At 37.1% G+C, this 25,569-nt stretch overlaps 1 protein-coding gene across 1 annotated transcript in view; it reads left to right on the forward strand.

Annotated features, from left to right (window-relative positions):
• The window catches only part of PLCE1 (phospholipase C epsilon 1), an 87,482-nt gene extending 62,307 nt beyond the window's left edge, over positions 1–25,175 (forward strand). Inside the window, exons 19-31 of the mRNA XM_070946465.1 lie at positions 860–984; positions 1,764–1,881; positions 3,871–4,002; positions 5,819–6,106; positions 8,213–8,376; positions 8,858–9,119; positions 11,784–11,902; positions 13,448–13,576; positions 15,483–15,692; positions 19,627–19,788; positions 20,903–21,121; positions 21,561–21,761; positions 24,598–25,175. Of these exons, the coding sequence (XP_070802566.1) occupies positions 860–984; positions 1,764–1,881; positions 3,871–4,002; positions 5,819–6,106; positions 8,213–8,376; positions 8,858–9,119; positions 11,784–11,902; positions 13,448–13,576; positions 15,483–15,692; positions 19,627–19,788; positions 20,903–21,121; positions 21,561–21,740 (2,108 nt within the window). The 3' untranslated portion in view covers positions 21,741–21,761; positions 24,598–25,175. The remainder of the gene's footprint in view (positions 1–859; positions 985–1,763; positions 1,882–3,870; positions 4,003–5,818; positions 6,107–8,212; positions 8,377–8,857; positions 9,120–11,783; positions 11,903–13,447; positions 13,577–15,482; positions 15,693–19,626; positions 19,789–20,902; positions 21,122–21,560; positions 21,762–24,597) is intronic.
• The last annotated feature ends 394 nt before the right edge of the window (positions 25,176–25,569 follow it).

Here is a 25,569-nt window from a genome sequence, read left to right on the forward strand (position 1 = left end):
CAGTTTGCTATTTGAGTAAGGGAATGAATGAATGAATGAATGAATGAATGAATGAATGAATGAATGAATGAATGAATGAATGTTAATAAGCACCTCAGTTCCTTGTCACGCACCTGCTTGAGTATGTGCAACAAGAGTGCTGTGCAACAAGTATTTAAAACATTTAAGTTTTTGGAAAATTGCATCAGATTGCTTTTGCCCATACACAGCAATTTATAATAATTTATAATGTATTACAGGTAGTCCTGAACTTACTACAGTTCATTTAGTCACTGTTCAAAGTTACAATGGCACTGAAAACAGTGACTTTCACATTCACAACTCCTGCAAATACTATATAAGCCCCAACCTTCCCCATGATCATGCACCATCAGAATTCAGAGGCTTGGCAACTGGTTCATACTTATGACCATTGCTGTGTCCCAAGGTCATGTGATCCCCTTTTGCAATCACCTGACAATCAAAGTTAATGGGGAAGTCAGGTTCACTTAACCATATTACTAACTTAACAACTTAACAACAACAACACTTAACAACTGTGGCAAGTAAAAATGGGACAAAACCCATTTAACAAATGTCTAACTTAACAACAGATACGTTAGGCTCAATTGTGGCCATAGGTTGAGGACTACCTGTAATGCACAGATGTATAACTGGAAGAATCTGCTTTCTTTCTTTAAGGAAATGTTCATTGCTGAACTCGGTTAGAATAGGATATTATTCTGACTCAACAGAATAATATTAGGGAACTAAACATATGGCTGGTTAATCTCTATTCAGATAATATCATCCCGTAACATTCACTTGAAATAAAAATTTCCCTTTCAAAAACTTCAATCAGATATTACTTGCTTTCCAGATAACATTTTGGAAGACCGACCTGAGAATAAATTAACCATTGATAAGCTTCAGTTTGAATTTGGTGAAGAAAGCGCCAAGAGAATTAAGAAGGCTGATAGCACTGTGTGCAACGCTAAGGGAAAGGTAGTATTTCGTTTTTTCTTCCAAACTTATATCTATCCTAAAGGAGGCTTAGGTGGGAGCTGGGATTTATTAAGAAACTACTTTTTTGAAAAAGCTTTTTAAAGATGTCAATATGTTATAACTTTTGTGATTAGCAAATAACTGTGAGTGCTATAATATGGTTATTTATATTCTTAAATTTTCGACACAACAGTAAAGGTGGTTAAAATAAAACATAGGAAAAATGGCCATTAGTTCTAGTTGCCCCTAATAAAGGATGTTTCAGGATGTAAAACGGTAACCATTGATTCTAGAAGTAAACTTCAAATGTCCAATTTTAGAATGCCAAGGTTCTAAGATGTTATGTATAAACTTGCACTTTTGATCTGTTTAAAATGCTTGATTCTCAGGCTTTTGTTGCTGCTAGTTGATCTTTAACCCAAATTAGTTGCATTAGGTTTGGCTAAATCACTTTTGATCAATTAAACTCAAAAGTGGGTTGCAGCAGCTCTCAAAATTTGGGGTGGGTGAGTGATGACTTCTGTCTCATGCTTGGGTATCAATTAACAGTATATAATAAATATATATGTGTGTGAAATGTCAGTATATTTTGTATCTTCCAGCTTTTAGATTTTTATCTTTTATTCAGATAGATAGATAGATAGATAGATAGATAGATAGATAGATAGATAGATAGATCATAGATCATTCTAAAATGTTTCTGCTTTTTTTAAACAATTGTATCCCAATACCTTATGCTGATTTATCACTATAATGAAAGTTCATTTGATTTGATGTAGGTTTATGACATGGAACTGAGTGAAGAATTTTATCTTTCCCAAAATAAAAAAGAAAGTAGACAAATAGCACCAGAACTCTCTGATCTTGTCATCTACTGTCAGGCTGTGAAATTCCCTGGTAAGTACATTGTCCTGACTGCATTTGGCTGTTTACTTCATTTGCGTCGATTTTGTTTTATTTTATTTTATTTTTTTTAATTGTTTGGTTTTATATGATGGGACTATTAGAACTCAACTGTTGTTTTTTGAAAAAGGAGTAAGTTTCAGTTCTAATTCTGTGGGAAATTGGGCCTGTCAGGTTTTTCAAAGATGATCCCTCCTCCTCCCCTTCCTTCCTTCCTTCCTTCCTTCCTTCCTTCCTTCCTTCCTTCCTTCCTTCCCTCCCTCCCTCCCTCCCTCCCTCCCTCCCTCCCTCCCTCTTTCTTCTTTCCTTCTCTCTCTCTCTCTCCCTCCCTCCCCCGCCCCCCCTCTTCCTTTCCAAGAAGCATTCTTTCTAGGCATTGCTTTTTCCACTCTCTACCCACCAGTTCATGTACAGAAAGGCATCATAGACAAATCTTCCTTTCAGTAGAGATTTGGCTGTAGTCCAACAAGGGAACTAAAAAAGAGGGGTTATATTGGGATAGGAGCACAAACAGGAAATTGGAGCAGAGTAAGAATAGACAACTTGCAGTAAATGGACCATCAGGCATTCCATAATAGATAGGAGGGGAGGGGGGGGGGGAAAGGGCATATGGCAAGAATAAAATAACATTGTAGAAGTTTTAAAAGATATGATGAATGATCTAATAATGCTGTGTATGGAAATGAAGATTATTTTGTATCTTAGTAGTACAGTAGATTTTAAAATGCTGCTTAGGACGTTCTATTATCTTATAAAAAGTTTCTCTACCTGTTTCATTTTTGTCATTTTGTTTTCCTTTGGCGAAGTTGATCCTCCCAAAATCATTTACAGCCAGTTACGTCACAATATGTCAAGTGTATGTTTGTGACCTAGAACAGAGTAGTTCACAGTGAAATAAGGAAAAATGAAGAAACAATCTGTATTTTGTTCAGTAATCTTGCAACTTAAATAAATCTGATACATTTATTTATTTATTTATTTATTTATTTATTTATTTATTTATTTATTTATTTATTTATTTATTTATTAAATTTTTATACCGCCCCCTCTCCCGAAAGACTCGGGGCGGTGAACAGCCAAAATTAAAAACACACAATACAAACATTAAAATACTATAAAAATGAAATTAAATTTATCTTTGGCTTCCCCAATTTAAAACTCCTTACCCATAAAATTCCCCAATACATAAAGGTATTTGCATTGAAAAGCTCCCTTATGAGCAAAAAGACATTTTCAGTTGTGCTATGATCAATTTAGATTAATTTTCCAGTACTATCGTATTTCTCTTCCCTGAATTAAATCTTAAACGTTTTTGTTCCAGAGAATTTCCCAATCTTACAGAATTCGGTTTTGATGCTATTTATCAAAGAGGGGTGTGGAGATGTAGATAACGCAGTTTCGCAACCAGAAATCCCCAAATGGAAGTTAGAATCCAAGCCATAACATTTCTGAAAGCATAACCAATATACTAATTAGCAGAGCAGTTGATAAATCATTAAGAGCAGTGGTGAAATCCAAATTTTTTTACTACCGGCTCTGTGGGCATGGCTTGGTGAGCATGGTGTGGCTTGGTGGGCGTGGTAGGGGAAGGATACTGCAAAATCTCCATTCCCACCCCATTCCAGGGGAAGGATACTGCAAAATCTCCATTCCCATCCCACTCCAGGGGGAAGGATACTGCAAAATCTCCATTCCCAGCCCACTCCAGGGGGAAGGATATTACAAAATCTCCATTCCCACCCCACACTAGGGCCAGCCAGAGGTGGTATTTGTCGGTTCTCAGAACTACTCAAAATTTCCGCTACCGGTTCTCCAGAACCTGTCAGAACCTGCTGGATTTCACCCAATTAAGAGCCCTTAGGGCCCCTTTGGTATATGAACTGACAAAACTCAGGAAGATGACATTTTCAAAAGCTGAGAAATGATAAAAATGTGTCCACACTAATTTTTTACCATCTATTTATTATATTTTTATGGGAAAAGGCTTGTCAACTCTAAATCCATCTGCTTCTAGCCGAGGAAAGGAAAGAAAGAGCCGGAAGTCCATTTTTGGCAACAGTCCGGGAAGACTGAGCCCAGGAGAACCACCCATACTTGGAAAAGCATCTGGAAAAGGTACTGTCAGAATTCCTTGATCAATTCCACAGAAGGCTCCATAACTCAACATGCATGCCTCAATTGCTTGTTATAAATTAAATGTGCGACTCTGTATGGGCAGTGCTCATCCTATGGAAGGACCTGGTATAAAATTAGAAGTAATCTACAAATTAACAAATTGGAAATCCAAAAATTGCCCCCCCCCCAAAAGGCAATTGGACTTTCTCTTTTAATCTTTTGAGAAAAAGCACCTTTGGGACAACCATGATCTGGATGATTGACAATCTCCAGAGATATTTAACAAACTGGAATTAGACCTCTGTATTGGGCCACTGGAAATATCAGTATCATCATCTTTTAACAACCCCATAATCCCTGGCACAACTGAATGGAGCTGAATGTTTACTGGCTGGATGCCCTTCCTGTCACCAGTGCGGAGGTTCTTTTCAGCAGATGTAATTTCAATGTGCCCAGAGAGAGAAATATCTGCCTCTACCTAGGATCGAACTCACAGCCTCCCGATTGTGAAGCGAGAGCTCCACCTCTAGGCCACCGCACCACTCACTGGAAATATTAGTATGATTATTTTTAATTAATTTACATCCCACCTTTATTATTTTTATAAGAAGGTGGCAAACATATCTAATATTCCTTTCTCCTCCTATTTTCCCCACAACAACAACACTGGCTTGAGAGAGAGTAACTGGCTGAAGGTCACCCAACCAGCTTTCACATTTAAATGAAACTAGAACTCGCAATCTCCTGGTTTCTAGGCCAGCACCTTAAAGCTATTTTTCCAGGCAAAGACAGTTTTCTTATAAAAATGTTTTATAAACTAAAGATGAATGTGCTATTCTTAAAAAGCAGTAGTAGCAGTTATTTAAATAGGATCGATTCTGAGAATATGGCAAATGCAATATGGAGTAAATTTAAACAGATGTTGTCCCTATTTACTTTAAATTTCTAACAAATCTTTTCATAAAGAGAATGGTAATACTGGAAAAAAACTTTCTAATTATATCTAAAGTTATTATTTGTAAGGAAATGACAGTGCAGTTAGAAAGATTTAATTTCCAAGAGATAGCCAAAATGCTGATATAACTCTGCCAGTATTTTTAGCCATAAGAGATTGGTAATAACTGTTCCTTGGATTTCAGCCTTCCTTTTTTGTTTCCTCCCTGTATAATCAAATAGGTTTTTCTGATCTAATATTAGCTGTAGTTAAGGAGGAAGCTTAATATTTAATATTAAGTGTAATGTAACTATGTGTAGTAGCAGTTCAGGTATAGATTTGCTCCAATGGAAAGTAAAAGAATATGGTAATATTTGTTTTCTGTTTTTTAAATTAAATTTATGAATTTTAAAGTGTTAATTACACTGGGATTTATGTATGTGCCAAGATTCATTCTTTATTAGGCTGTTGAAATGTCAATTATACATGCATTGCTACTGCTTTTAATTTATGAGATCATAAATCAGCCATAAATCAGATTAATTTAAACACAAATATTTAAGAATGGAAAATGCATAAGTTTGGATATGTTTTTTAAAAATATATTCTGCAACATTTATCATTTCTGAAGAGTTAAGCTATAATTGTATTTCTTAAAATGTTGTTTCCTTTGGGAAACAAAGTTTTCAGGAAAAGTGGTCATGACAGACAAGAATTCCTTATTGTCCTGCCAATTATGCTTTGGGTTATAATCATGATTTTTAAGAATTATGCATTTATTTCCTATTAATATATATTTTGTAATTGAGGGCAACACAAGTTATTTATTTATTTAAACACAAATTTAAATAACGTTACTTAAAAGTATCATTTGTTTTCTAGGAACCTCTGATAGCGTACGGCAGACCTTGGAAGAAACTTCTTCGCCTCTTCCCACAACTTCTCTGAGTTACATAATAAGGACACCCAGGTGTTACCACATTTCCTCCTTGAATGAAAACGCAGCCAAGCGCTTGTGCAGGCGATATTCTCAGAAACTCATCCAGCATACCACCTGCCAGCTGTTGAGGACCTATCCAGCTGCCACCCGCATCGACTCCTCCAATCCTCATCCCCTTCTCTTCTGGCTCCACGGAGTACATCTAGTGGCACTGAACTACCAAACGGATGGTATGGGCACTCTTGAGTCTTCCTAGATGTGTACTGAAGTGTCTTCTGGGTTTACGCGATTGTACAGGGAATCCTCGACTTACGACCACAATGGAGCCCAAAATTTCTGTTGTTAAGTGAAGCATTTGTTAAGTGAGTTTTGCCCCATATTACGACCTTTCTTGCCTCTGTTGGTAAGTGAATCACTTCAGCTGATAAGTTAGTAACCCGGTTGTTAAGTGAATCTGGCTTCCCCATTGACTTTGCTTGTCAGAAAAGTCACAAATGGAAATCCCATGACCATGGGACCCAGTAATGGTCATAAATATGAACCAGTTGCCAAGGAGCTGAATTTTGATCACACTGTTCCGAGTAACGCATCCGCCAAAAGCAGAACTCCGAGGCAGGTAGATTCCTTCAAGAACATATCCCATCCGTTGGGATGACCTTGGTTCCCACAAGAAAACTTTTTGTTTTGACTGGCAGCTGTTCTATTACTCCCCCTCCGTCCCTTCCCCCTTCCAAAGATCATGGCAACTCTGAGGCCGGAAAAGATGGCTTCAGCCAGGTCAGCTTCAGAGTTGAAACACACGATCATAAGGATGCTACAAAGATTGTAACTGTGATAAAAGGTTTTTTTTTTAAATCAGGGCTGTTCTAACTTTGAACAGTCACTAAGTGAACTGTTGCAAGTCGAGGACTACCTGTACCGTATAGTTAAAACAAAAGTCACCGAGTTTAATGAAAGAAAAAAAGGTGATTTCATGTGTCCCTCTTCTTCCTGCTGTGGCTGCAGCCGAATCCTGCCAGCTTGTGGCTAATGGGTGAGCTATTTTCAATGCACTGTAAGCCCAATTTACTTTTCCCTGTTGCAAATGCTTTCTGAAGCTTGCTGTTGCTAGCTCAGTGTTAATGGGAGTTGGGAGGCAGGAAGCATGGAGGGCAGCCAAAGTATCTAATGGAAAAATACACCACTAAAGAAACAAGTTAGGATGTGTGCTCTATGCCCAGCTTGAGTGGGGGGGGGAGTTCATTTTCCATATTTGCAGTGAAGCACTATGACGTTTATGAGAAAAACATATTTCTGTATTGTCACTCAACATAGAAATGTATATAATCCTGTGCACATATCGCCATGCCTTAGCACCAAACAAATCCTTTTGAATTTGCAAAAATATATTCAATAGAACAGCTATTACTCTTTTTACTTATTATCAGTTTTATCTTGCATATTATTAAAGAAGAATCATCTCGGTAAAATGAGTGTTAGGAGTGGCTTTTGATTAAGAAGTTTGCAATTTTGCATTCAAATTGGTAGAAAGGCTAGGATAATCAAGACACTGTGCGGATTAGCACTTCCTAGATAAAGTCTTCGAATTCAGCCAGTCGTTTTTAAGGTGAAGTATTGATATTGGTTTTTAAAGATTTGTTAAATAATTGCTTTCCCACCTCCACAAATCTGTTCGTATTCTAAAATCAGCATTTCATTTCTCTTCTTAGCCTTGTTTTTGTTTTGTGTTCAACCACAAAACAAAAACCACAAAACCAGTACTTGGTGGTTGAACCTTAAGGGAGCTTTTGAGATTTTAAAATAACAAAATAAAAGTCACAATGTTTATACAGACATATATATATTTATTGAGTTTCCAGACTTTTTACACTATTATATATTTTATGACACTCTTAAGTCCTCAAAATTAATGCTCAGGTTCAAACCAATTTAAAATTTTGAACAAAAACCAGTTTTGAGAAAGTTGTCATAAACTAGCTTTTGTTATTTTTATTTCTTCAAGAAGGAATTCTCCTATAAACATTATAATCATTTTTTTTTCAATAAATAGATCTATGAATGGATCTGTAATAAATTTCATGGGGCCATTAAAGAAGTGTATAACATACACATTTTCTAAATAGATTAATAAAATCTGTTGGTTTTAATTTTCCTTTTATTGTTTTTAATATGTATATATTAGTTAAATGAGTGATCACATTGGAAGGAATCAAGATTAATGTGCTTGTTTTACAGTTGCAATTTTGCAGAAATATTTTTCCAATCTGTTTTAAATATGCTTTATTTTCAAATCATGGCATAGTAATTTGTAATATTTTGAATTGCTGTATCCATAGATCTTCCTCTGCATCTGAATGCAGCAATGTTCGAAGCAAATGGAGGCTGTGGATTTGTTCTGAAACCACCTGTTTATTGGAATAAGAACTGCCCCAAATATCAGCAATTTTGTCCTTTAGAACGAGATTTTGACCGCATAGAACCAGCTATTTATTCACTCACAGTAAGTGCACCTTATCCACAATCTTTCTTTGAAAATCAAAAATACAATTGAGCGCAGGAGCAAATGACGTCATAAAACTTTCACAGTGTTGATGTGGTAAGAACCACAAAAGTATAGGTACCATTTCCAGATAAACATTTTTTTAAATATTTGGTGATGGAGGCATTGTATCTTTGGGCTCCTGGCTGTGGCTATTTTCCACTTGGATGTTTTCCCAGAAGCCGATACTGTTCTCCATCAGAATAAGCAAGCAGTAAATGACAAGACTGTTATTATAGTTGTGTTTATTGTATAAACATATTTCTGCTTCCTCTTAGTAATTCTCTGAAATCAAGCTTTAATCATTGTAGTTGGAAGGTTGTTGGGGGGTTTTTTGGGGTTGTTTTTTTTTTTTTAAAGTTCCTGGACTTTTCAGTTCATGAATAAAAAAAACCTATGAAAATCACTCTCATCAATTTATTAAATTTTTTTAATGTTTCAGATTGTGTCCGGACAGAATGTTTGTCCTAGCAACAGCACAGGAAGTCCATGCATTGAACTGGATGTGCTTGGGATGCCTCTAGATAGCTGTCATTTCCGCACCAAACCGATTCATCGCAATACTCTAAATCCCATGTGGAACGAACAGTTCCTTTTCCGGATTCACTTTGAGGATCTAGTATTCCTTCGTTTTGCCGTTGTTGAAAACAATTCCTCAACTGTGATGGCTCAGAGAATAATTCCTCTGAAAGCTTTAAAAAGAGGTAAGGTAATGCTTGGGTGCAAAACATTAGTACAGTAGTACTGCATTGCTTAGTAGTTGTTGCCTAACGGTGAAAATATATGGAGGTAGTTGTGGCTGGACTTTACTCTCTTTGCCTACAGGTGGTCCTTGACTTACAACATTTCAATTAGTGACTGTTCGAAGTTACAAAGGCACTGAAAAAAGTGACTTAGGGCCATTTTTCACACTTATGACCGTTGTGGCATCCCCATGGTCACATGATTTACATTCAGATGCTTGACAACTGACTCACATTTGTGACTTGCAGTGTGAACTCCTTTTGCTACCTTCTGACAAGCAAAGTCAATGGGGAAACCAGATTCACTTAGCCACCGTGCTACTAATTTAACAACTGCAACGATTCGCTTAGCAAATGTGGCAAAAAAAGTCATGAAATGGAGCAAAACTCACTTAATAGATTTCTCACTTAGCAACAGAAATTTTGGGCTCAATTGTGGTCGTATGTTGAGGACTACCTGTACTTCGCTGAGATATTTTATTAAAAACAGGTGACATGCCTTCAGCATTTTCCTGCCCTATAATTCTACTTGTAGGGAAAATAAGGTTTGATCACAAATTCAGATTGTCGTCACCACTAAAAATGTTGGTGCAGTGCACACAGCTTTTATTTCATGGAATTAATTAATTAATTAATTAATTAATTAATTAATTAATTAATTATATTTCTATACTACCTTTCTCCCGTAGGACTCAAGGTGGTGTACAGTCAAGAAAAATATAGACACACAAACATCATAAAATTGCTAATTAAAATTATTACTTAATTAAATAAAACCCAGAATTAGATAACATTTTAAAAAATCATTCACATGTTCATATGTTTAGCCCCGCTAAATTAATGCCTTCTGAGAGAGAATAACAAATAGCGATATCTCTTAATGTGTGGGAAATGGCTTTTGATTTGGATTTCATGTGTATTCTTTACATATAGAATATATTTAAAGAAGATTTTTTAATTATCTAATTTATAAGATTAAAGGGTAAGTCTTCGGTTCATTCCTGACTGCATAGCTGCCTCTACTACATATTGAAGTTAACAAAGAAAGAGGAAGTTTGTTATTCTGAGATTAATTGTTTAGAAGGTGTTCAGTTTCAGAAGACTGCTGTTGTGGTGGCAATTCTTAGACTGCAGAAGACTTTCTAGTACAGGGGTCCCAAACCTCTGGTCCACGGCCCATGAGTTGTTTCCAACCAGGCCGTGGAAACAGTTGGCAAGCATGTGCAAATTGAACTGCGCATGTACCCTTGCCGGCTGCTCATGCGGAATCATCCCCTCTCCCCACCCCACCCCCCACCAGCCCACTCAGCTGGATATACACCAGTTAGTTTGTGTGCATGTTTTATAACATGTTGACTCTCTTAATTGTACTGTATATTGAAATAGCCTATTTCCAAAATATCCTAATAATTCTAAAATACTTTAACAGATGCCATGTGTGATCACTCGACTCTGTTTTAGAGGAATCTACCCAGCATAGTCCACACAGTATACAGTATGTGCAATTTTTAGCCAGGTTATGTCATGCAAGTGAATAGGCAGTTTAACTCAATCTCCGGGGCAACCATTGATTCCTCCCTGAAATTCTTTATGCTTGTCTTTGATAGGAGAATACTCCTGTATGTTTTATAATGAATCTTTTTCAAGATGAGCTCTTTGAAAAACAACTTTGATAGAGTGGAGGACATTAATTGTTTTTTCATTTACCTGATTGTGGTTTTGGCCACATAACATAGAAAGCTTTAATATGTGTTCAGATATCTATGAAGCAGTCCATTTCTAAACAGCCATCATTCATTTCCCACTCCTGTTATTCATTTAATTCTTTCCACCCAAGAAAAAAGCCCACTGTGTTCTTAAAAATTGATTCAAATGATTTTGGAAAGGCAAGCTAAGAAATGGCACATTTGTAGAGTTCCAGTCTAATATGTAGGCCTGTGTATCACTTGAGAAGTGCTTGAAGAATTATGTTTCATGCTCGATATATACCAGAAACTCTTGCTAAGTCACACAAGATGACACACAGCACCAATGATGTTACCCAGTTTGGTAATGAAATGTCTGCAAGAAAACAGCCAAGCTCAAGAGAGCATCAAGAACCCCTAAACAAGAGTTCTCTAAATTCTAGTCAAAATATTATTATTATTATTATTATTATTATTATTATTATTATTATTATTATTATTATTATTATTATTATTATTATTATTTAGACTTCTATACCGCTTCATAGTGCTTTCCAGCCCTCTCTAAGCGGCTTACAAAGTTTGCATATTGCATATTAGCATATTGCATTAGCATTAGCATATTGCCCCCAACAATCTGGGTCCCCATTTTACCCACCTCAGAAGGATGGAAGGCTGAGTCAACCTTGAGCCAGTGAGATTTGATCTGCTGATCTGCTGAACTAGCAGTCAGCTGAAGTAGCTGCAGTACTGCACTCTAACCACTGCGCCACCTCGGCTCTTTTAATTAAATATTATTTATCAAATAAATGGCCTTACAGTATTTGTACTTCTTAAGCACAATAAGCCTCAGTTTTACTTTGCAAAACATATATATTTAAAGATGCACTCTATTTCATTGGGTTTTTTTTCTGCAATTTCCAATTATACATTCTTTAAGGTTACAGACATCTCCAATTGCGAAACCTGCATAATGAAGCGCTAGAAATCTCCAGTTTGTTTATTAACAGCCGAAGAATGGAAGAAAATTCATTTTTGAATGCTGTACCTACTTCTATGGTAATTACCTAAAATATATTCAGCAGTATATTTCTAGTTAAAATTTTAACAGTTTTATAAAGCTAGGTATGAGCTATAGCTGGTAGCAATTAAGTAGACAATTAAAATCTTTATTATCATGCTCAGTCTACTCCTATACAACCAGCAGAATAGCCTTGGCATCTATGGAGCTTTCTTTCTTGCCAAAGCTATTCTTAATTGACTACTAATGACATTTACACAAACTGTACTTCCATTATACATACTCAATGTTGCTCTCTTTCTTTTAGAACTGTAGCTTTTAGCCTATTTGAATATCAGTTACTAATATCTGAGGTTCATCAACCTTCTATCAGCCTTTCTAGTCTTGCATATTTTTTTTCTGTGCAAGAATATATTTGATTATTTTTCATTTAAAAATTCAACTGTATCAGATAGCACTGGACCATAAAATCCCATGAAGTGCCTTGAAATTGTAGTTTGATTGTGATTCCATAAATGATTTTTTGTTTAGGAGGTAGAATATGACTCTATTATGATTCTAGATATAATTCTTCTGTATGACTTGCTGAATAACTGGGTTAAACTCTGGGTATATAAAGTGTATCTCTTGATTTTATTGCCTTTTTTGGAAAAATAAAATTAGAAATAGACACCAGCCAATGTTAAGTAGGATTAACTCTGACTTTTTTCGGCTTGAGAGATAAGCACTTGCTTACAATCTAATAATCAAATTAATTCTTAACATTGGTTTTGATCATTCCCTCAGTCCATAAGAAACTACAGCAATTATAGTTTGTTTTTTCTAGTGTTTTACGCAGGAAGTTGTATTTCAACAATTTTCTAAGCTTATCTGGTTCTCCATAGGACAAATTATTCAGTTTTACTCTTTTGAATTAATTTGGTTAATTTCTGACTATTCTTTACCCTTACTTACTTTTAATGACGTTGAATCGTAGCTTACTTTATCATGAATTCTGACTCACATAGCCAACTCACCATAGCCAACTCGCCACAGGATAACTCGCCACAGGACAATGTAATACTTCAGTTTTTTTCAGTCAAATTTCATTTTGTCCCTCCTTTGGCATCCTTTCTTTAATGATTCTATTCCATCATTTCTTCAATATTAGTGTAATTCTTGTCTCATGGTGAGGTGTCTTGTGGTGAGTTGGCTGTGGCAAGTTGTCCTAGACCCGTTCTTGAGTCTCTCTCTCTCTCTGTGCATTGTACCTAGAATTCGCCTGTCCTGATGTATGAATTGGGCCTTGTGAAATTAGAACGTGCTATTAAGCAATGTCTAGCACTGATATTAATTGAGTGCAATATATCGCAATATACAGAAGCATTTACTATTTACTGAGAACAATTAACCAGTGGAAGAGCTTGCCTTCAGAAGTTGTGGGTGCTTTGTCCCTGGAGGTTTTTAAGAAAACACTGGACAGCCACCTGTCTGAAATGGTATAGGGCTTCCTACTTGAGCGGGGGGTTAGACTAGATGACCTCCAAGGTCCCTTTCAGCTCCACTCTGATTGATAACTGTTTTGATATGTATGTTTTGGACAGCAATTCAGCACAGCAGAATGGAGAGCAGCCGCAGTACACAGAGTCACCATACATGGAGTTCCAGGTCCAGAACCATTTACAATTTTTCCTGTAAGGCAAGGAACTACAGTAGCTCAGCTTTTGCATGAGGTAAAGTTTTGCATAAAATAAGTCACTTGAATTCTGAAAATCTTAAGATATACATAACCAATGCCACAGTCAGAATATCTTTTTCTGTGGTAACCAACCAGAAAGAAAATATTTTCTGTGATAATCAATACCACAGGAAATATTAAGATATACATAACCAATACCACAGACAGTTCTCAACTGACTATTCAGTGAGCATTCAAAGTTACAACAGTGCTGAACAAATGGTGGTTACAACAGTCTTTGGAGTTCTGATCTGTATGCTGGTTTGAGCACCCTCCCCACCCCCCAATTTTTTTTGATTTGATTTCTTTCACTTGTTCTACTCATTGTGGATGCACTCAAGCCCTGCATAGTGATTCATTGTCTTTACAGTAGTGAAAAAAATGTGACAATTTCTTTGGCAAATTTTTTTAATATGATAACTGACAAGCCCAAATAGTCGTCTTTAATCTCCTTGAATTGTCAATTGTAATTTTCCATTTTTTCTCTCCCTAGAACAGCATTGAGCTTGTGAGGCAAAAGTAAATGCTGGAGTTTGTTTTGTCATCTCTAGTACTTGTGAAGAAATTGCATTTGCATAGATGAAATTAAGTTGAAAATGTTACACATGTATGCATGGTGTTAGCAGTTGTCATTCTTCTGTCTTTTCCAGTAACATCCTCCAATCTCCAGGCAGAAAAATGTTTTTGCATATGTTCTCTCCCATCCTCTTTAACATAAAACACTAGTTTATTATCTTGACATAGAGAAATGCTCAGCTATGAAGTTCATTAGGTAAAAATGTACCTGGAACACATCATGGTCAATTTCACAATACTGCAGAGTTGCCTGGCGAGTGAGGAAAAATATAAATTGAATAAATTTATATTCAATTCAATATGTTTCAACCAGATCTTTTCCTGTCCCCCCGCCCATTAGAACTGTAGTCATTGTAATCCATTTAGAAACTATTATGAATCGAATAAATCATATAGCTCTAAAATACAGACTGTGAAACATCTCTGGGAAAAATCCCCATCACGGCCTATGCTACAGAGCTGCCAAAAATGGTTTTGAGGATGTTTGTTTGTCAATTATTCTGTGATTCTAAAAAGTCATGCAAGCTTTTAGGGCAACAGAAAGATTGAGATCCTAAAGTAAAAAAAAAAAACAACTGGTAGTGATACAGTATTATAATTCTTGCTATCCTTTTTAAGTGTGCTTGGATGATTTGTTTGGTGTGAAGAAATGAGATGGCTCTCACTGCCAAGCAAATTGGCTTCATCGTAAAGCTTTTGCTTGTCATGTATTTTCCCATCTGTAGCAAAAGCCTAAAAGTGCCAAATTCATAAGCAGAAAATCCTTCAACTGATTAGGAGATTGTCCTTCCATTCTACTCTCTTGGGAAGCAGAATAAATATCCTGGCTAAGCCCGACTGAACAAAAAATAAGATGAAAAAGCATTTGTCTCTTTTAACATAATCAGTTGTTCAAATCATAGACAACTCAAGAAAGTCCCTCTGAGGAATGCGTTAATACGTTTTAGTAGATGCCAGCTAAATAATAAAATAATAATAATTATTATTTATTTATTTATTTATTTTGATTTATATGCCACCCTTCTCCGGAGACTCAGGGCGGCTTACAAGGCGTTAAGCAATAGCCTTCATACTTTTGTATATTTTATACAAAGTCAGCTTATTGCCCCCACAAACCGGGTCCTCATTTTACCTACCTTAGAAAGGATGGAAGGCTGAGTCAACCTTGAGCCTGGTGAGAATTGAACTCGCAGTAATTGCAGGCAGCTGGAAGCTAAATACTACCTTTAACAATAGCATTCGTCTGCCGCGCCACTCAGGCTCAATATTTGCTATTGAACGTTCGTTCCTTTGCCATTCTAATTATCACCATGGTTCTGTTTTAGATTTTGGCTAATGCAAATGGTATTGGAAACTATCCCACTGACTACTTTTTGATGGAGGAGAAATGCTTTATATCTAAAGACAGAAATGAGTATAGGAAGCCACCGTTCCAGAGAGTACTTGGCCCCGAGGAAGAGCTCGTCCAGCTCTTGAACAGCTGGTTCCCAGAGGAAGGCTACGTCGGAAGAATTATCTTTAAAATGCGTGAGGAAGTGAGTCTGTTTGCCTTGATATCTGTTGCTTGCTGATGGTATCGGGGGAGTGACAAAGACAGCATGTGCAACTGGCTGGAATTTTATTCTTGGAATTCGAAGAGAAGACTCCAGCCTTATAAAGAAGCTAGATTGTTATGCGCTGTTAATGAAAGCACTTAAATTAAGCGTGTGAAGTTGCTCTGAAGATGTTATTTTGCATTCTTAAGGCCTTTTATTTTCTGCCCTGGAGATGTGCATTATTAGTACAGCACGGAATAAACTCTAAAAGCATTTTTGCTGTGAGCTGATCGCTTCCAGTTATTCAAAAACATCCCATGTCGATACATAATTGGCCACAACTGAAGGGAGAAGGGTACTCACAAATTTCCTTTTTAATTTTATAGTAATCTCAACAGGAACATGGTTGATTTTGCACTTTTACTTTCTATTTTAATATATGCCCCGAATATTTGTTTTATAATTAATGCTTATATTTAATTATTGCAGTTGGAAATTGTGTGTGCACATATACCCTCTTCGCTGTTTATTAGGATCTACGATGCCTCTTTATGGGGTGGGGGGGAGTCCTTGGTGCTCTCCAAGCTTGGCTGTTTTCTTGCAGATGTTTCATTATCCAAACTAGATCTAGCTTGCTCTAGAACTGATAATGTTACCTAGTTTAAGTAATAAAACATCTGCAAGAAAGCAGCTAAGCTGATAGAACACCACTCCTCAGTTCAACCCTGAGCTACAAATACTCTCCTTTATTGATGCCGCTTTATACTTTAATATGTGATTTCTCTTTTATATGTATTTTATATACTGAATTTTTGCAGGCTCTTATATTATATAAAAGTATAACCAGAACGACAAAAGTGACATAAGTCACACTTGAGCATCCATAGAATAATACAGCCACGGTAGGACAGGCAAAAAAGAAAGGCAGATTTAATGCCACCATCGCTTTCTGTCAACAATATAAAGAAGTGGTCTTCTTTTCTATTTTTTTTTTCTAAATTCTCCAATCGGTTTCATTGGATGGCCGTTCTAGTGTTTAGAGACAGAGAGGAAGAAAATCCTTGTCCCATTTCTCCAAGGTTGTCATCCTTGAGGTATCTCTTTGCTAAGCCAAAGAGTCCCAAATGCTCCAACTATTAAGAGAGGTGTTTGAAACCGCCCCCCCCGATCATTTCCTTTGCCACTGCCTGAACTTTTCCCAGTTCTATGGTTTCAAAGCGGAACTGTAAACAATATTCCAGATGCAGTACAATAAAGCAGTGCCCCCCCCCCAACCTTCTGGGCACCATGGACTAGTTCCATGGAGAGTTCTTCTTTTTTCGCGGACAGGAGGGGGCATGGTTTCGCATCCTACGGATGGGGCTTCGCTTGTTTGCACAGCCCGGTTTCTAGTATACCGCAGCCTAATGCCAGCCCACAAACTGGGGTGGGTGAGTGTTGGGGACCCCTGCAATAAAGTAGCTTTGTGCCGTGGTGACATCTGATCCGGATTGCTACCGGTTCGCTGGCCGCTCATGCGTGCCGTGTGCCAAATGTGTGCGCACCAAAAAGGTAAGTAGAACAGCGAGGGGGGGGCGAATCAGCTGTGCTGCACGATTTAGCTTCGCTAGAAAGAAATTTCCTGCTTTCTAGCAAAGCTAAACCCGTAGCACAGCTGATCATCAGAAATACCAGTTCAACCGAACCGGTAGCTTTTTTTTTACTACCAGTTTTTTACTAGTTTTTATCACTACGGGTTTGCCCAAACCAGAGCGAACCGGTAGCATTTCACCCCTGGGTTTGTGTAAGGACGTTACAGGGCCAGCAGTTTTGTTACTAAATCCTTCCCCAATAATTGCCAGTAGGGAATTTGCCATCGCCACAGCTGCTGTGCAGAACTAGCCTCTTTACTGGGATATCCACTAGGACTCCAAATGGAATTAATCTGCAGGATATTGTATAAAAAGCCAGGGTGTAGCCACTATACGTTTTCGGCTATACCCTTGTGGATAACTCTCACCCCAAGATTTTTTAAAATAAATAAACATTACAGATAGCTCAGATTCCACAAAATACATGTGAAGTCAGGATTTTTGAAATGCATTTACCATTTGATTGACCTTATTCACCCAGTTAAAGGATTTTCAGCTGAATGGTATGGCAAATGTGGCCAACTTTCTGCTTATCCCTAAGCAAAGTTGATTTGTGAACAAGTTTAAATAAAAGAACCACAATCCTTGAGGGACTCTATTCATGTTTTTCCCCATTGAAAAATATTGCCCACTTATCCCCACTGTTTGCTTTCTGGTTTTTTTTTTTTAAAAAAACAGCTAGCAGTCCATAAAAGGACAGACCCTCTTAACCAAATCCCACTAAATTTAGTCAAGAGCCTTTGATGAGAAAGTTTATCAAGAGCTGTTTGAAAATTCAAATACACAACGTTAACGTGGCCTCCTCTATCCATATCCCAGGGCCTATGAATAAAATTGCTCTTACTAGCAGAAGGAAGAAAAATGGAATCAGAATTAACAAATTTATTTTGCCAGCTGATTCATGAGCATTGATGTAGTCTGCAATATAACCTGTATATCTGTTAAAGAGGGCAGAGAAAAGCAACCAAGATGATTAGGAGACTGGAGGCTAAAACATATAAAGAACAGTTGCTGGAATTGGGTATGTCTAGTTTGATGAAAAGAAGGACTAGGAGTGACATGATAGCAGTGTTCCAATATTTGAAGGGCTGCCACAAAGAAGAGGGGAGCCAACTTATTTACTAGATAGGAAGCAATGGATCGAAACTAATCAGGGAGAGAAGCAATTTAGAACTAAGGAGAAATTTCCTGACAGTTAGAACAATTAATAAGTGGAACAACTTGACTCCAGAAATTGTGAATGCTCCAACTTTTAAAGAAGAGATTGGACAACCATTTGTCTGAAATGGTATAAGGTTTCCTGCCTTAGCAGGGGGTTGGACTAGAAGACCTCCAAGGTCCCTTCCAACTCTGTTATTCTGTTCTATTAACTGGCTATTTGTAAATGTTTTCTTGATAATATGCGGGTTGGGCTATGAGATTGATCTGATCAAGTGACATCGCACCCTAGTGTCATCGACAAATACCAGTGTTCCTATGAGTCTGCGTAAATCATTTTGGCTATCTGGGCTAAAAGAAATGAAAATATATGGATTCTTTGCACTACCTTTTATTTTTACTAAAGGTAAAGGCTTCCCCTTTCGAGTTGTTTCTGACTCTAGGGGGCACTGTTCATCTCCGTTTCTTAACCGAGGGAGCCAGCATTTGGTGATCATGTGGCTATATGCCAAGGAATAGAATTGAATAGAATTCTTTATTGGCCAAGTGTGACTGGACACACAAGAATTTGTCTTTGGTGCATATGCTTTCAGTGTACATAAAAAGATACATTCATCAAGAATTATAAGGTACAACACTTAATGATAGTCATAGGGTACAAATAAGCAATCAAATTATACTGGGAAACAATATCAATATAAATCGTAAGGATACAAGCAACAAGTCATAAGTGGGAGGAGGTACACAGAATGCTGTTACCTTCCCACCAAAGTGGTACTTATTTATCTACTCACATTTGCATGCTTTCGAACTGCTAGGAGGGCAGATGCTCAGGCAAGTAATGGGAACTCACCTGTTCCACAGCCCTGGGTCTCAAACCCAAAAGCTGTCTGCTTTTCCCACCGACAAGTTCAGTGTCTTTAACAGCTGAGCCATTGTGCCTCCTTATTTGTTTAAAAATATTGCAAAAGGGGTATAATCAATTGTCGGCGGCCAATGTCATTTTGATCTTATTTTTCAAAAACAAATACTTTACTCTCAAGTTTAATTTGCAAGAAAGGAGAAGAGATTTGAGGGAGCAACCTCTGCGATATGGCTCTACTTTGAAAACCTGGATGCTCTTAATATTTAATATGTTTTTCTAGAGTTTAAATATAAAGAATCTCTGTCAGGAGGAAAAAGACAATGCGGTGGCAGTCTCTGAAGATTATAGTTTCTTTGTTCAAGTTCATGATGTTTCTCCTGAGCAACCCCGGACAGTCATCAAGGCTCCTTGCTTCAGCACAGCCCAGGATGTAATCCAGCAGGTAGAACAAATTGCTTTTATCTCGCTTGCTCCTAGCTAAGATTCGCACTGGTGTTCGGTGGACCCATTGAATATCATTCAAAGGAATATTTAATGGGTATTTGTTAACATCCAGCTGGAAATCCAAATGAAACTCCAGGATCATTTTCATTTCCTAAAATCTTACTGTTTATTGAATAAATTGCATGGTAACTTCGAGACAAAACTAACTCTGAGGTTCCCAAACACCAGTTCATAGAATTAAACAACAAATTTCCGAGTAAACCCCCCAAGGTCTCACGTAGTCCATGTAGATAAGTTCTCTTTGTTATGAGAACTGTCTGCTTCAAACTCCACACCTGTTAGGATGTCCTTGAAAAGTTTCCAGGCTCTCACACTCTTCAGCGGAATCGTAGAAGTTTCGTTTCTCCAACTAACCCATTCAAAAGCAACACTTCCCCCCCACCCTTCCTCTGATGGAAAGTTGAAACACAGAGGCACGTAGCTGCAAAAGTTTCATCCTTGACAGTACTATGAAAGTGTCTAATTCAGATCACCAGGGTACACCAGAGTGTTGACCTGTTCCATGGTGATTGTATGTTGGAAGGACCAAAAAACACTGCCAAGAAAATGGTTAGATTAGAGACAAAATGGCCTGCAGGTAGACCAGGGGTGAAATGCTATTGGTTCACATTTTTTTTACTACCGGTTCCAGCGAATAGGTAATAAAAAATGCTTTAAAAAAGTTTTTTTAAAAAAAAGGTTCCCACGATCACGCAGCACAGCTGATTGCCACAGCTTTTTTAAAACTTTTTTTAGTTAAAAAATTCAAAACAAAAAGTTAAAAGTTGGCCATGCCTATCCAATCACATGACACCCCCTCCAAGCCATGCCCACAGAACAAGTAGGGAAAATTTTTGAATTTCTCCACTGAAGTAGACGATGGGTGAGACAAGAGGCTCGGAAGGAAATGGGAGCAGGTTTGTTTTTTCAGACATGCATGATTCTGTCCATGTAGCTTTACAACAAAGTAGAATTATCTCATCTGGTTATGAGTCTAACCTGGTTTACCCTGTAAGACCGGCACTCATAAATTGAGAGATGCTTATTGGCTTCTAATTTGCTTTCTTTAACAGACTTTATGCAAAGCCAAATACTCCTACAGTATTTTGAACAATCCAAACCCAAGCGATTATGTCCTTTTGGAAGAAATAGCAAAAGAGCCAGGAAACAAAAGATCTTCCACACCCAAAACATGTCAGAGGATTCTTTTGGACCAAGAATGTGTGTTTCAGGCCCAGAACAAATGGAAAGGAGCCGGGAAATTTATTCTTAAACTTAAGGAACAAGTCCAAGTAAGTAAATGATTAAAGAGTTTGCAGTTTGGGTTGAGTAATACTATATAAAATGATACACATCTCTGAAAATGTTTTGCTATTTCAGAGTTATACATCATTAGAAAGGGATTAAAATAGAAGAAATCCAAGATATAATGGATATGCGAAAATAAAATTGGCAGATTTGTCCATACATATTCTTTGTTTGTTTTTAGAATTCATTATTTTTAATCTTTGGATAGTTCATAGGCCTGAATTGGGTTCATTATGCGTCTTACAGAAACCTTTGTTGGGGAATGAGAAAAGAGGAAATTAAGTACACGGTTTCATATTATTATTAATAATGTAATGAGTCATGCTCTTCATGAAGGTATTGCTTCCAATATTTATGTGGATAAATTACATTTGACCATTTCTTTTGAGATCCTCCTTTCTTTCCTTTTTTTCTTCTGGGCAGGCAGGCCGAGATGATAAAAGAAAAGGTATTTCCTTTGCTAATGAATTTAAGAAATTAACGAAGTCAAGTAAGCAGTACAGAGGCTTTATAACTCCACCTCTACAAACTTCTTCAGAAGGTCTTCAGAATAAAGATGACAAGACCGCTTGCCACTTGACCTTTAGCGATGCTATGGAATAACTTTAACAGCTTTCAATTCAGGTAGGGCGACACCAATGTCTAAACATTAAATAATTAAAAAGTTGTTTTTTAGTTAAAAATGGGTCTCAGTACAGGTGGGAGTTTTTAGGTTCACAGTCTCAAGGACAAAACACAGGAAGGTAAATGGTTGGGTAGAAAGAAAAAAGAAAGAAAGCCCAGGATATCAAAGGTGGACTGAAGGCAGCTGGTAATTTAGAGAACTAATGCAGTAGTTTAATTTTCTATGCCTCTCAACTATTCCTTATTTCATGGACAGGCTATTTCATTCAGGTGAGCTTCATGAAAAATGGAAAATTTGATGTGGTAGGACAGTGTTTCCCAACCTTTCCAGGTTGACCGTCCAGCGTGGGTGAAAGGGGGGGTAGAGGGGATGGTTTTGTGCGAGGGGCAGGCAGCGGCAGGTGTGTCCACTTGTGCAAGTGGGGCTGAGAGAGCTGGTGCCCACCGCTCACATGGCCCAGTTGCAAATAGGCCACAGCTCAGTAGAAAACTGCAGCCCACAGGTTGGAGACCCCTGTGGTAGGAGAATTTGATTCTTCTGTCTAGGCTAGGAAGTTATTAAGAGCTTTGTATGAACTTTCATTTAAGGAAGTCTTTGTTTACTATCAGTGACATCCTAAAGATGAATGCACAAATTGAATAAATATATATATTTTTTAATTTGATTTATATGCCGCCCTTCTCCGGAGACTCAGGGCGGCTTACAATGTGCTCAGCAATAGCCTTCATCCTTTTGTATATTTATACAAAGTCAGCTTATTGTCCCCACAACTGGGTCCTCAATTTACCTACCTTAGAAAGGATGGAAGGCTGAGTCAACCTTGAGCCTTGGCGAGATTTGAATCTGCAATAATTGCAGGCAGCTGGTCTTAATAACCAGCTTAATAACAGGGTGCCTTAGACCACTGTACTACCAATATTGCTGAGCTTTGGCAAATCTCTGTTGACTAAGAGACCTACAAAGAACTGTACTGAACTGATGACAAGCTTCTATTATGTGTTTCCATTATTACCAATTTGGTTTATTGCTCTAATAACAGATAGCAGGAAAAGCAAAGCCAACAGATTATTCTTTCCACCGAGTTAAATTTAGGATTCCCTCGACATGGTAGTTTCTCATGCTCTCGTGCAGTGCCCCCAAAACATCTTTCCCAGAAATCTAGGATAAAGCGCATGATAGATTCAAGACATCTCCCCTTCTCAGTAGGAGACAGTGTGACTTGCTAGTACACAAAGCAAATCATATTTTCACAGGCCTTTGTTAGTGCATGTCACATTATTCTTGATTGAAAAGTTCTCTCCTAAATAGAAATACTATTTTTGGGACCCCACCACAAAGCTACAGAGGAATAGTATAGGAGACGAGGTTTAAAAGAAAATGTGAGAAGCATGTCAGCTTCAGAACATAGCTTGATCTAAAGAAGCCTCAGAAATCACTCCTCATCTGGAGCTGCGAGAACAGAAATTGCCACTTCTTCCCATCTTGAGTGGTTAGCTTGGTTTTTTTCCTTAGAATTTACAAGAAAAGAAAGAGAACATGGATGCTAGGTCAATGAGCTGCAACACATTAATTGACAAGCATAGCAAACAGCAGAATGTCTGCAAAATGTAGAATGTTCTGACCAATAGTTGCTTTTCTCTATCTTTCATTGGTCCCCTGCAATTTAGTACAACCTGTAATCCTTGTTCAGTCTTTTGCTGGGAATGAACATGATGTCTGAATGAGACATAGTAACCATTCTGCATAATTTGAGGTCATCAAAACAACACAGCTTATTTCCATTTATGAATGAGATCCGGGCATATTGAGTACTCTGCTGTAATACGGCTTTATTGTCAGTGAAATAAAGGTTGACACTACAAAGCCATTCACCTGTCAGTTTTTCTATTTGCTTTAAATATCTTTTTGTACATATTTCACATTTCAAGTATGCTTACTTATTCTGTTTATGTCTAAAGGAGAAAATTATTTAGAGGAAGAGTTATACATTTATATGCAGCATCTTTTCTGCTTTACTTACTGATAATAGTACCATAGTACTGAGGGACCACTTATCTCCAATTATTCTGCCTGCTCAGTTCATTCTGGCAGACTGAACGTGCTCCAGATCCCATCTGTTAAATATTGTCATCTTGTGGAACCAGGGAAGTTTTTCTGTGGTGGCCCCCAACCTTCTGGAGAAACATTCTCTCCAGACATACTGATGTTGCCCTTTATTCTGGAGTATTGGAAAGTACTGGAAACCAAGCTTTGATCCCAGACCTGGAGTTAATATACTTTTATGATGGGGGGGAGTTATTTAGTTTAATTTTTATCATTTTTAGATCATGTTAGTCTTGGCCAGGAGTTGGCACTTATCGTCCCTTTATGACCTGTGAACATCAACTCCCATGCTGGTTCAGGGAAGTCCATAGGTCTTCTAATGGGGCCATAGTTGTCCACCCTAGTTTGGGCTGTCTGTATGGTTGAAGGTTTATCTGTTTTTATAATTTGGAGCGAGGGTCTGTATGCCACCCAGAGTCCATTGGAGTTGGGTAGCTATAATATATAATATATATTTATAATAAATAAATCAGATTTCAGTCCGGACTATTTTTTCTCTTCACATTTTTTTAAAAAATCTGAACTACTTTATGTCAGCTGATGTCAGCTGAAGTATTATTTTTCTCCATTGATTTTTCATGAGGGAAAAATAAATAAATAATGGAACTCAGATACTTTCAACATATTGTGCCCATTCATGCGTATCATCAACTTGCAGGTCATTTGTTACTTTTCAGGTAGTCAGATTTATCAGGCTTATAGTTTATCTGGTTTGTTTTTCCTGATTCCAAGGTATTATAAATACAAGAGATCACAACCACAGTGAAGATGAGATGTAAAAACAAATCCTTCAACATCTTATTTGGGCAGTCTTCTTTCTGTAACTGGAATATGCCTCTGAAAGAGAGAAAAAAAACCTTTGGCGAATGGAAGAAATCACCACTGAGGCCCTGGAAGGGCCGCTGAGGTTGGCTGACAATGCAGGTTTGATGGAGATGAGAGGCTGATGGATTTCTGCAAAGGAAAAGTTGAAAAGCTGAACTTTGAAAGAATCCCATATGGAAGAATTTGGAAATTGTTTTCTTCTTCATAATCAGCACCTTGGTTTGGGAGAGCAAAGCATGCACCTTATGTAGTTCCTTGCAAACAGAAGCCTGTTTTTTTAAAAAATAGATTTTAATTAAGTCTCTTAAGGGAAAATGGAGGTTCATAACATTTCATAGTTAGCTGCATAATTGTAATGCACCTTTAAGAATTCCTCTTCACACTCATATGATCAAAAGGCAGATGTATGTAGTCTATTGCAGTTCACAAATTTTAGTAGATTATTGTGAATATATCATTTGTCTTAATGTCAGTGTACAATAGATGATATATATATTGATTAGAAGAGAAATTTTTCAGGTAATGTATCCTAGTTTCCCTGTTTTGAAATACAGTAATTTATTTTAATATTTTAAAATATGTGCCACTGTAATATATTTATCATGTCTTGCTTTAGAGAATTCTACTTATCTTTATAGAAAGTGTTACTTATTTCTCAATTTAAAGGGGGTAAATGTCTAATTTTAATGAAAAATATCTGTATGTTGAATATCTCAGTAAGTAATATTAAATTTTTTTTTGAAAAAAAGCCATTTAAGTAAAGATTTTTTTTTCTGGATTTTTCATTCAGCACACAATAACACAAGACCCGAGTAAAATTTATACTTTTTGTTCTTAAACTTGCTTTGCATAAATAGTATTTAAAGAAAGGAGGAAAAC

Source organism: Pituophis catenifer, unplaced genomic scaffold, assembly GCF_029215685.1.
Source record: "Pituophis catenifer annectens isolate HBS135680 unplaced genomic scaffold, rPitCat1.0.hap2 SCAF_6, whole genome shotgun sequence".
Classification (NCBI taxonomy): Eukaryota; Metazoa; Chordata; class Lepidosauria; order Squamata; family Colubridae; genus Pituophis; species Pituophis catenifer.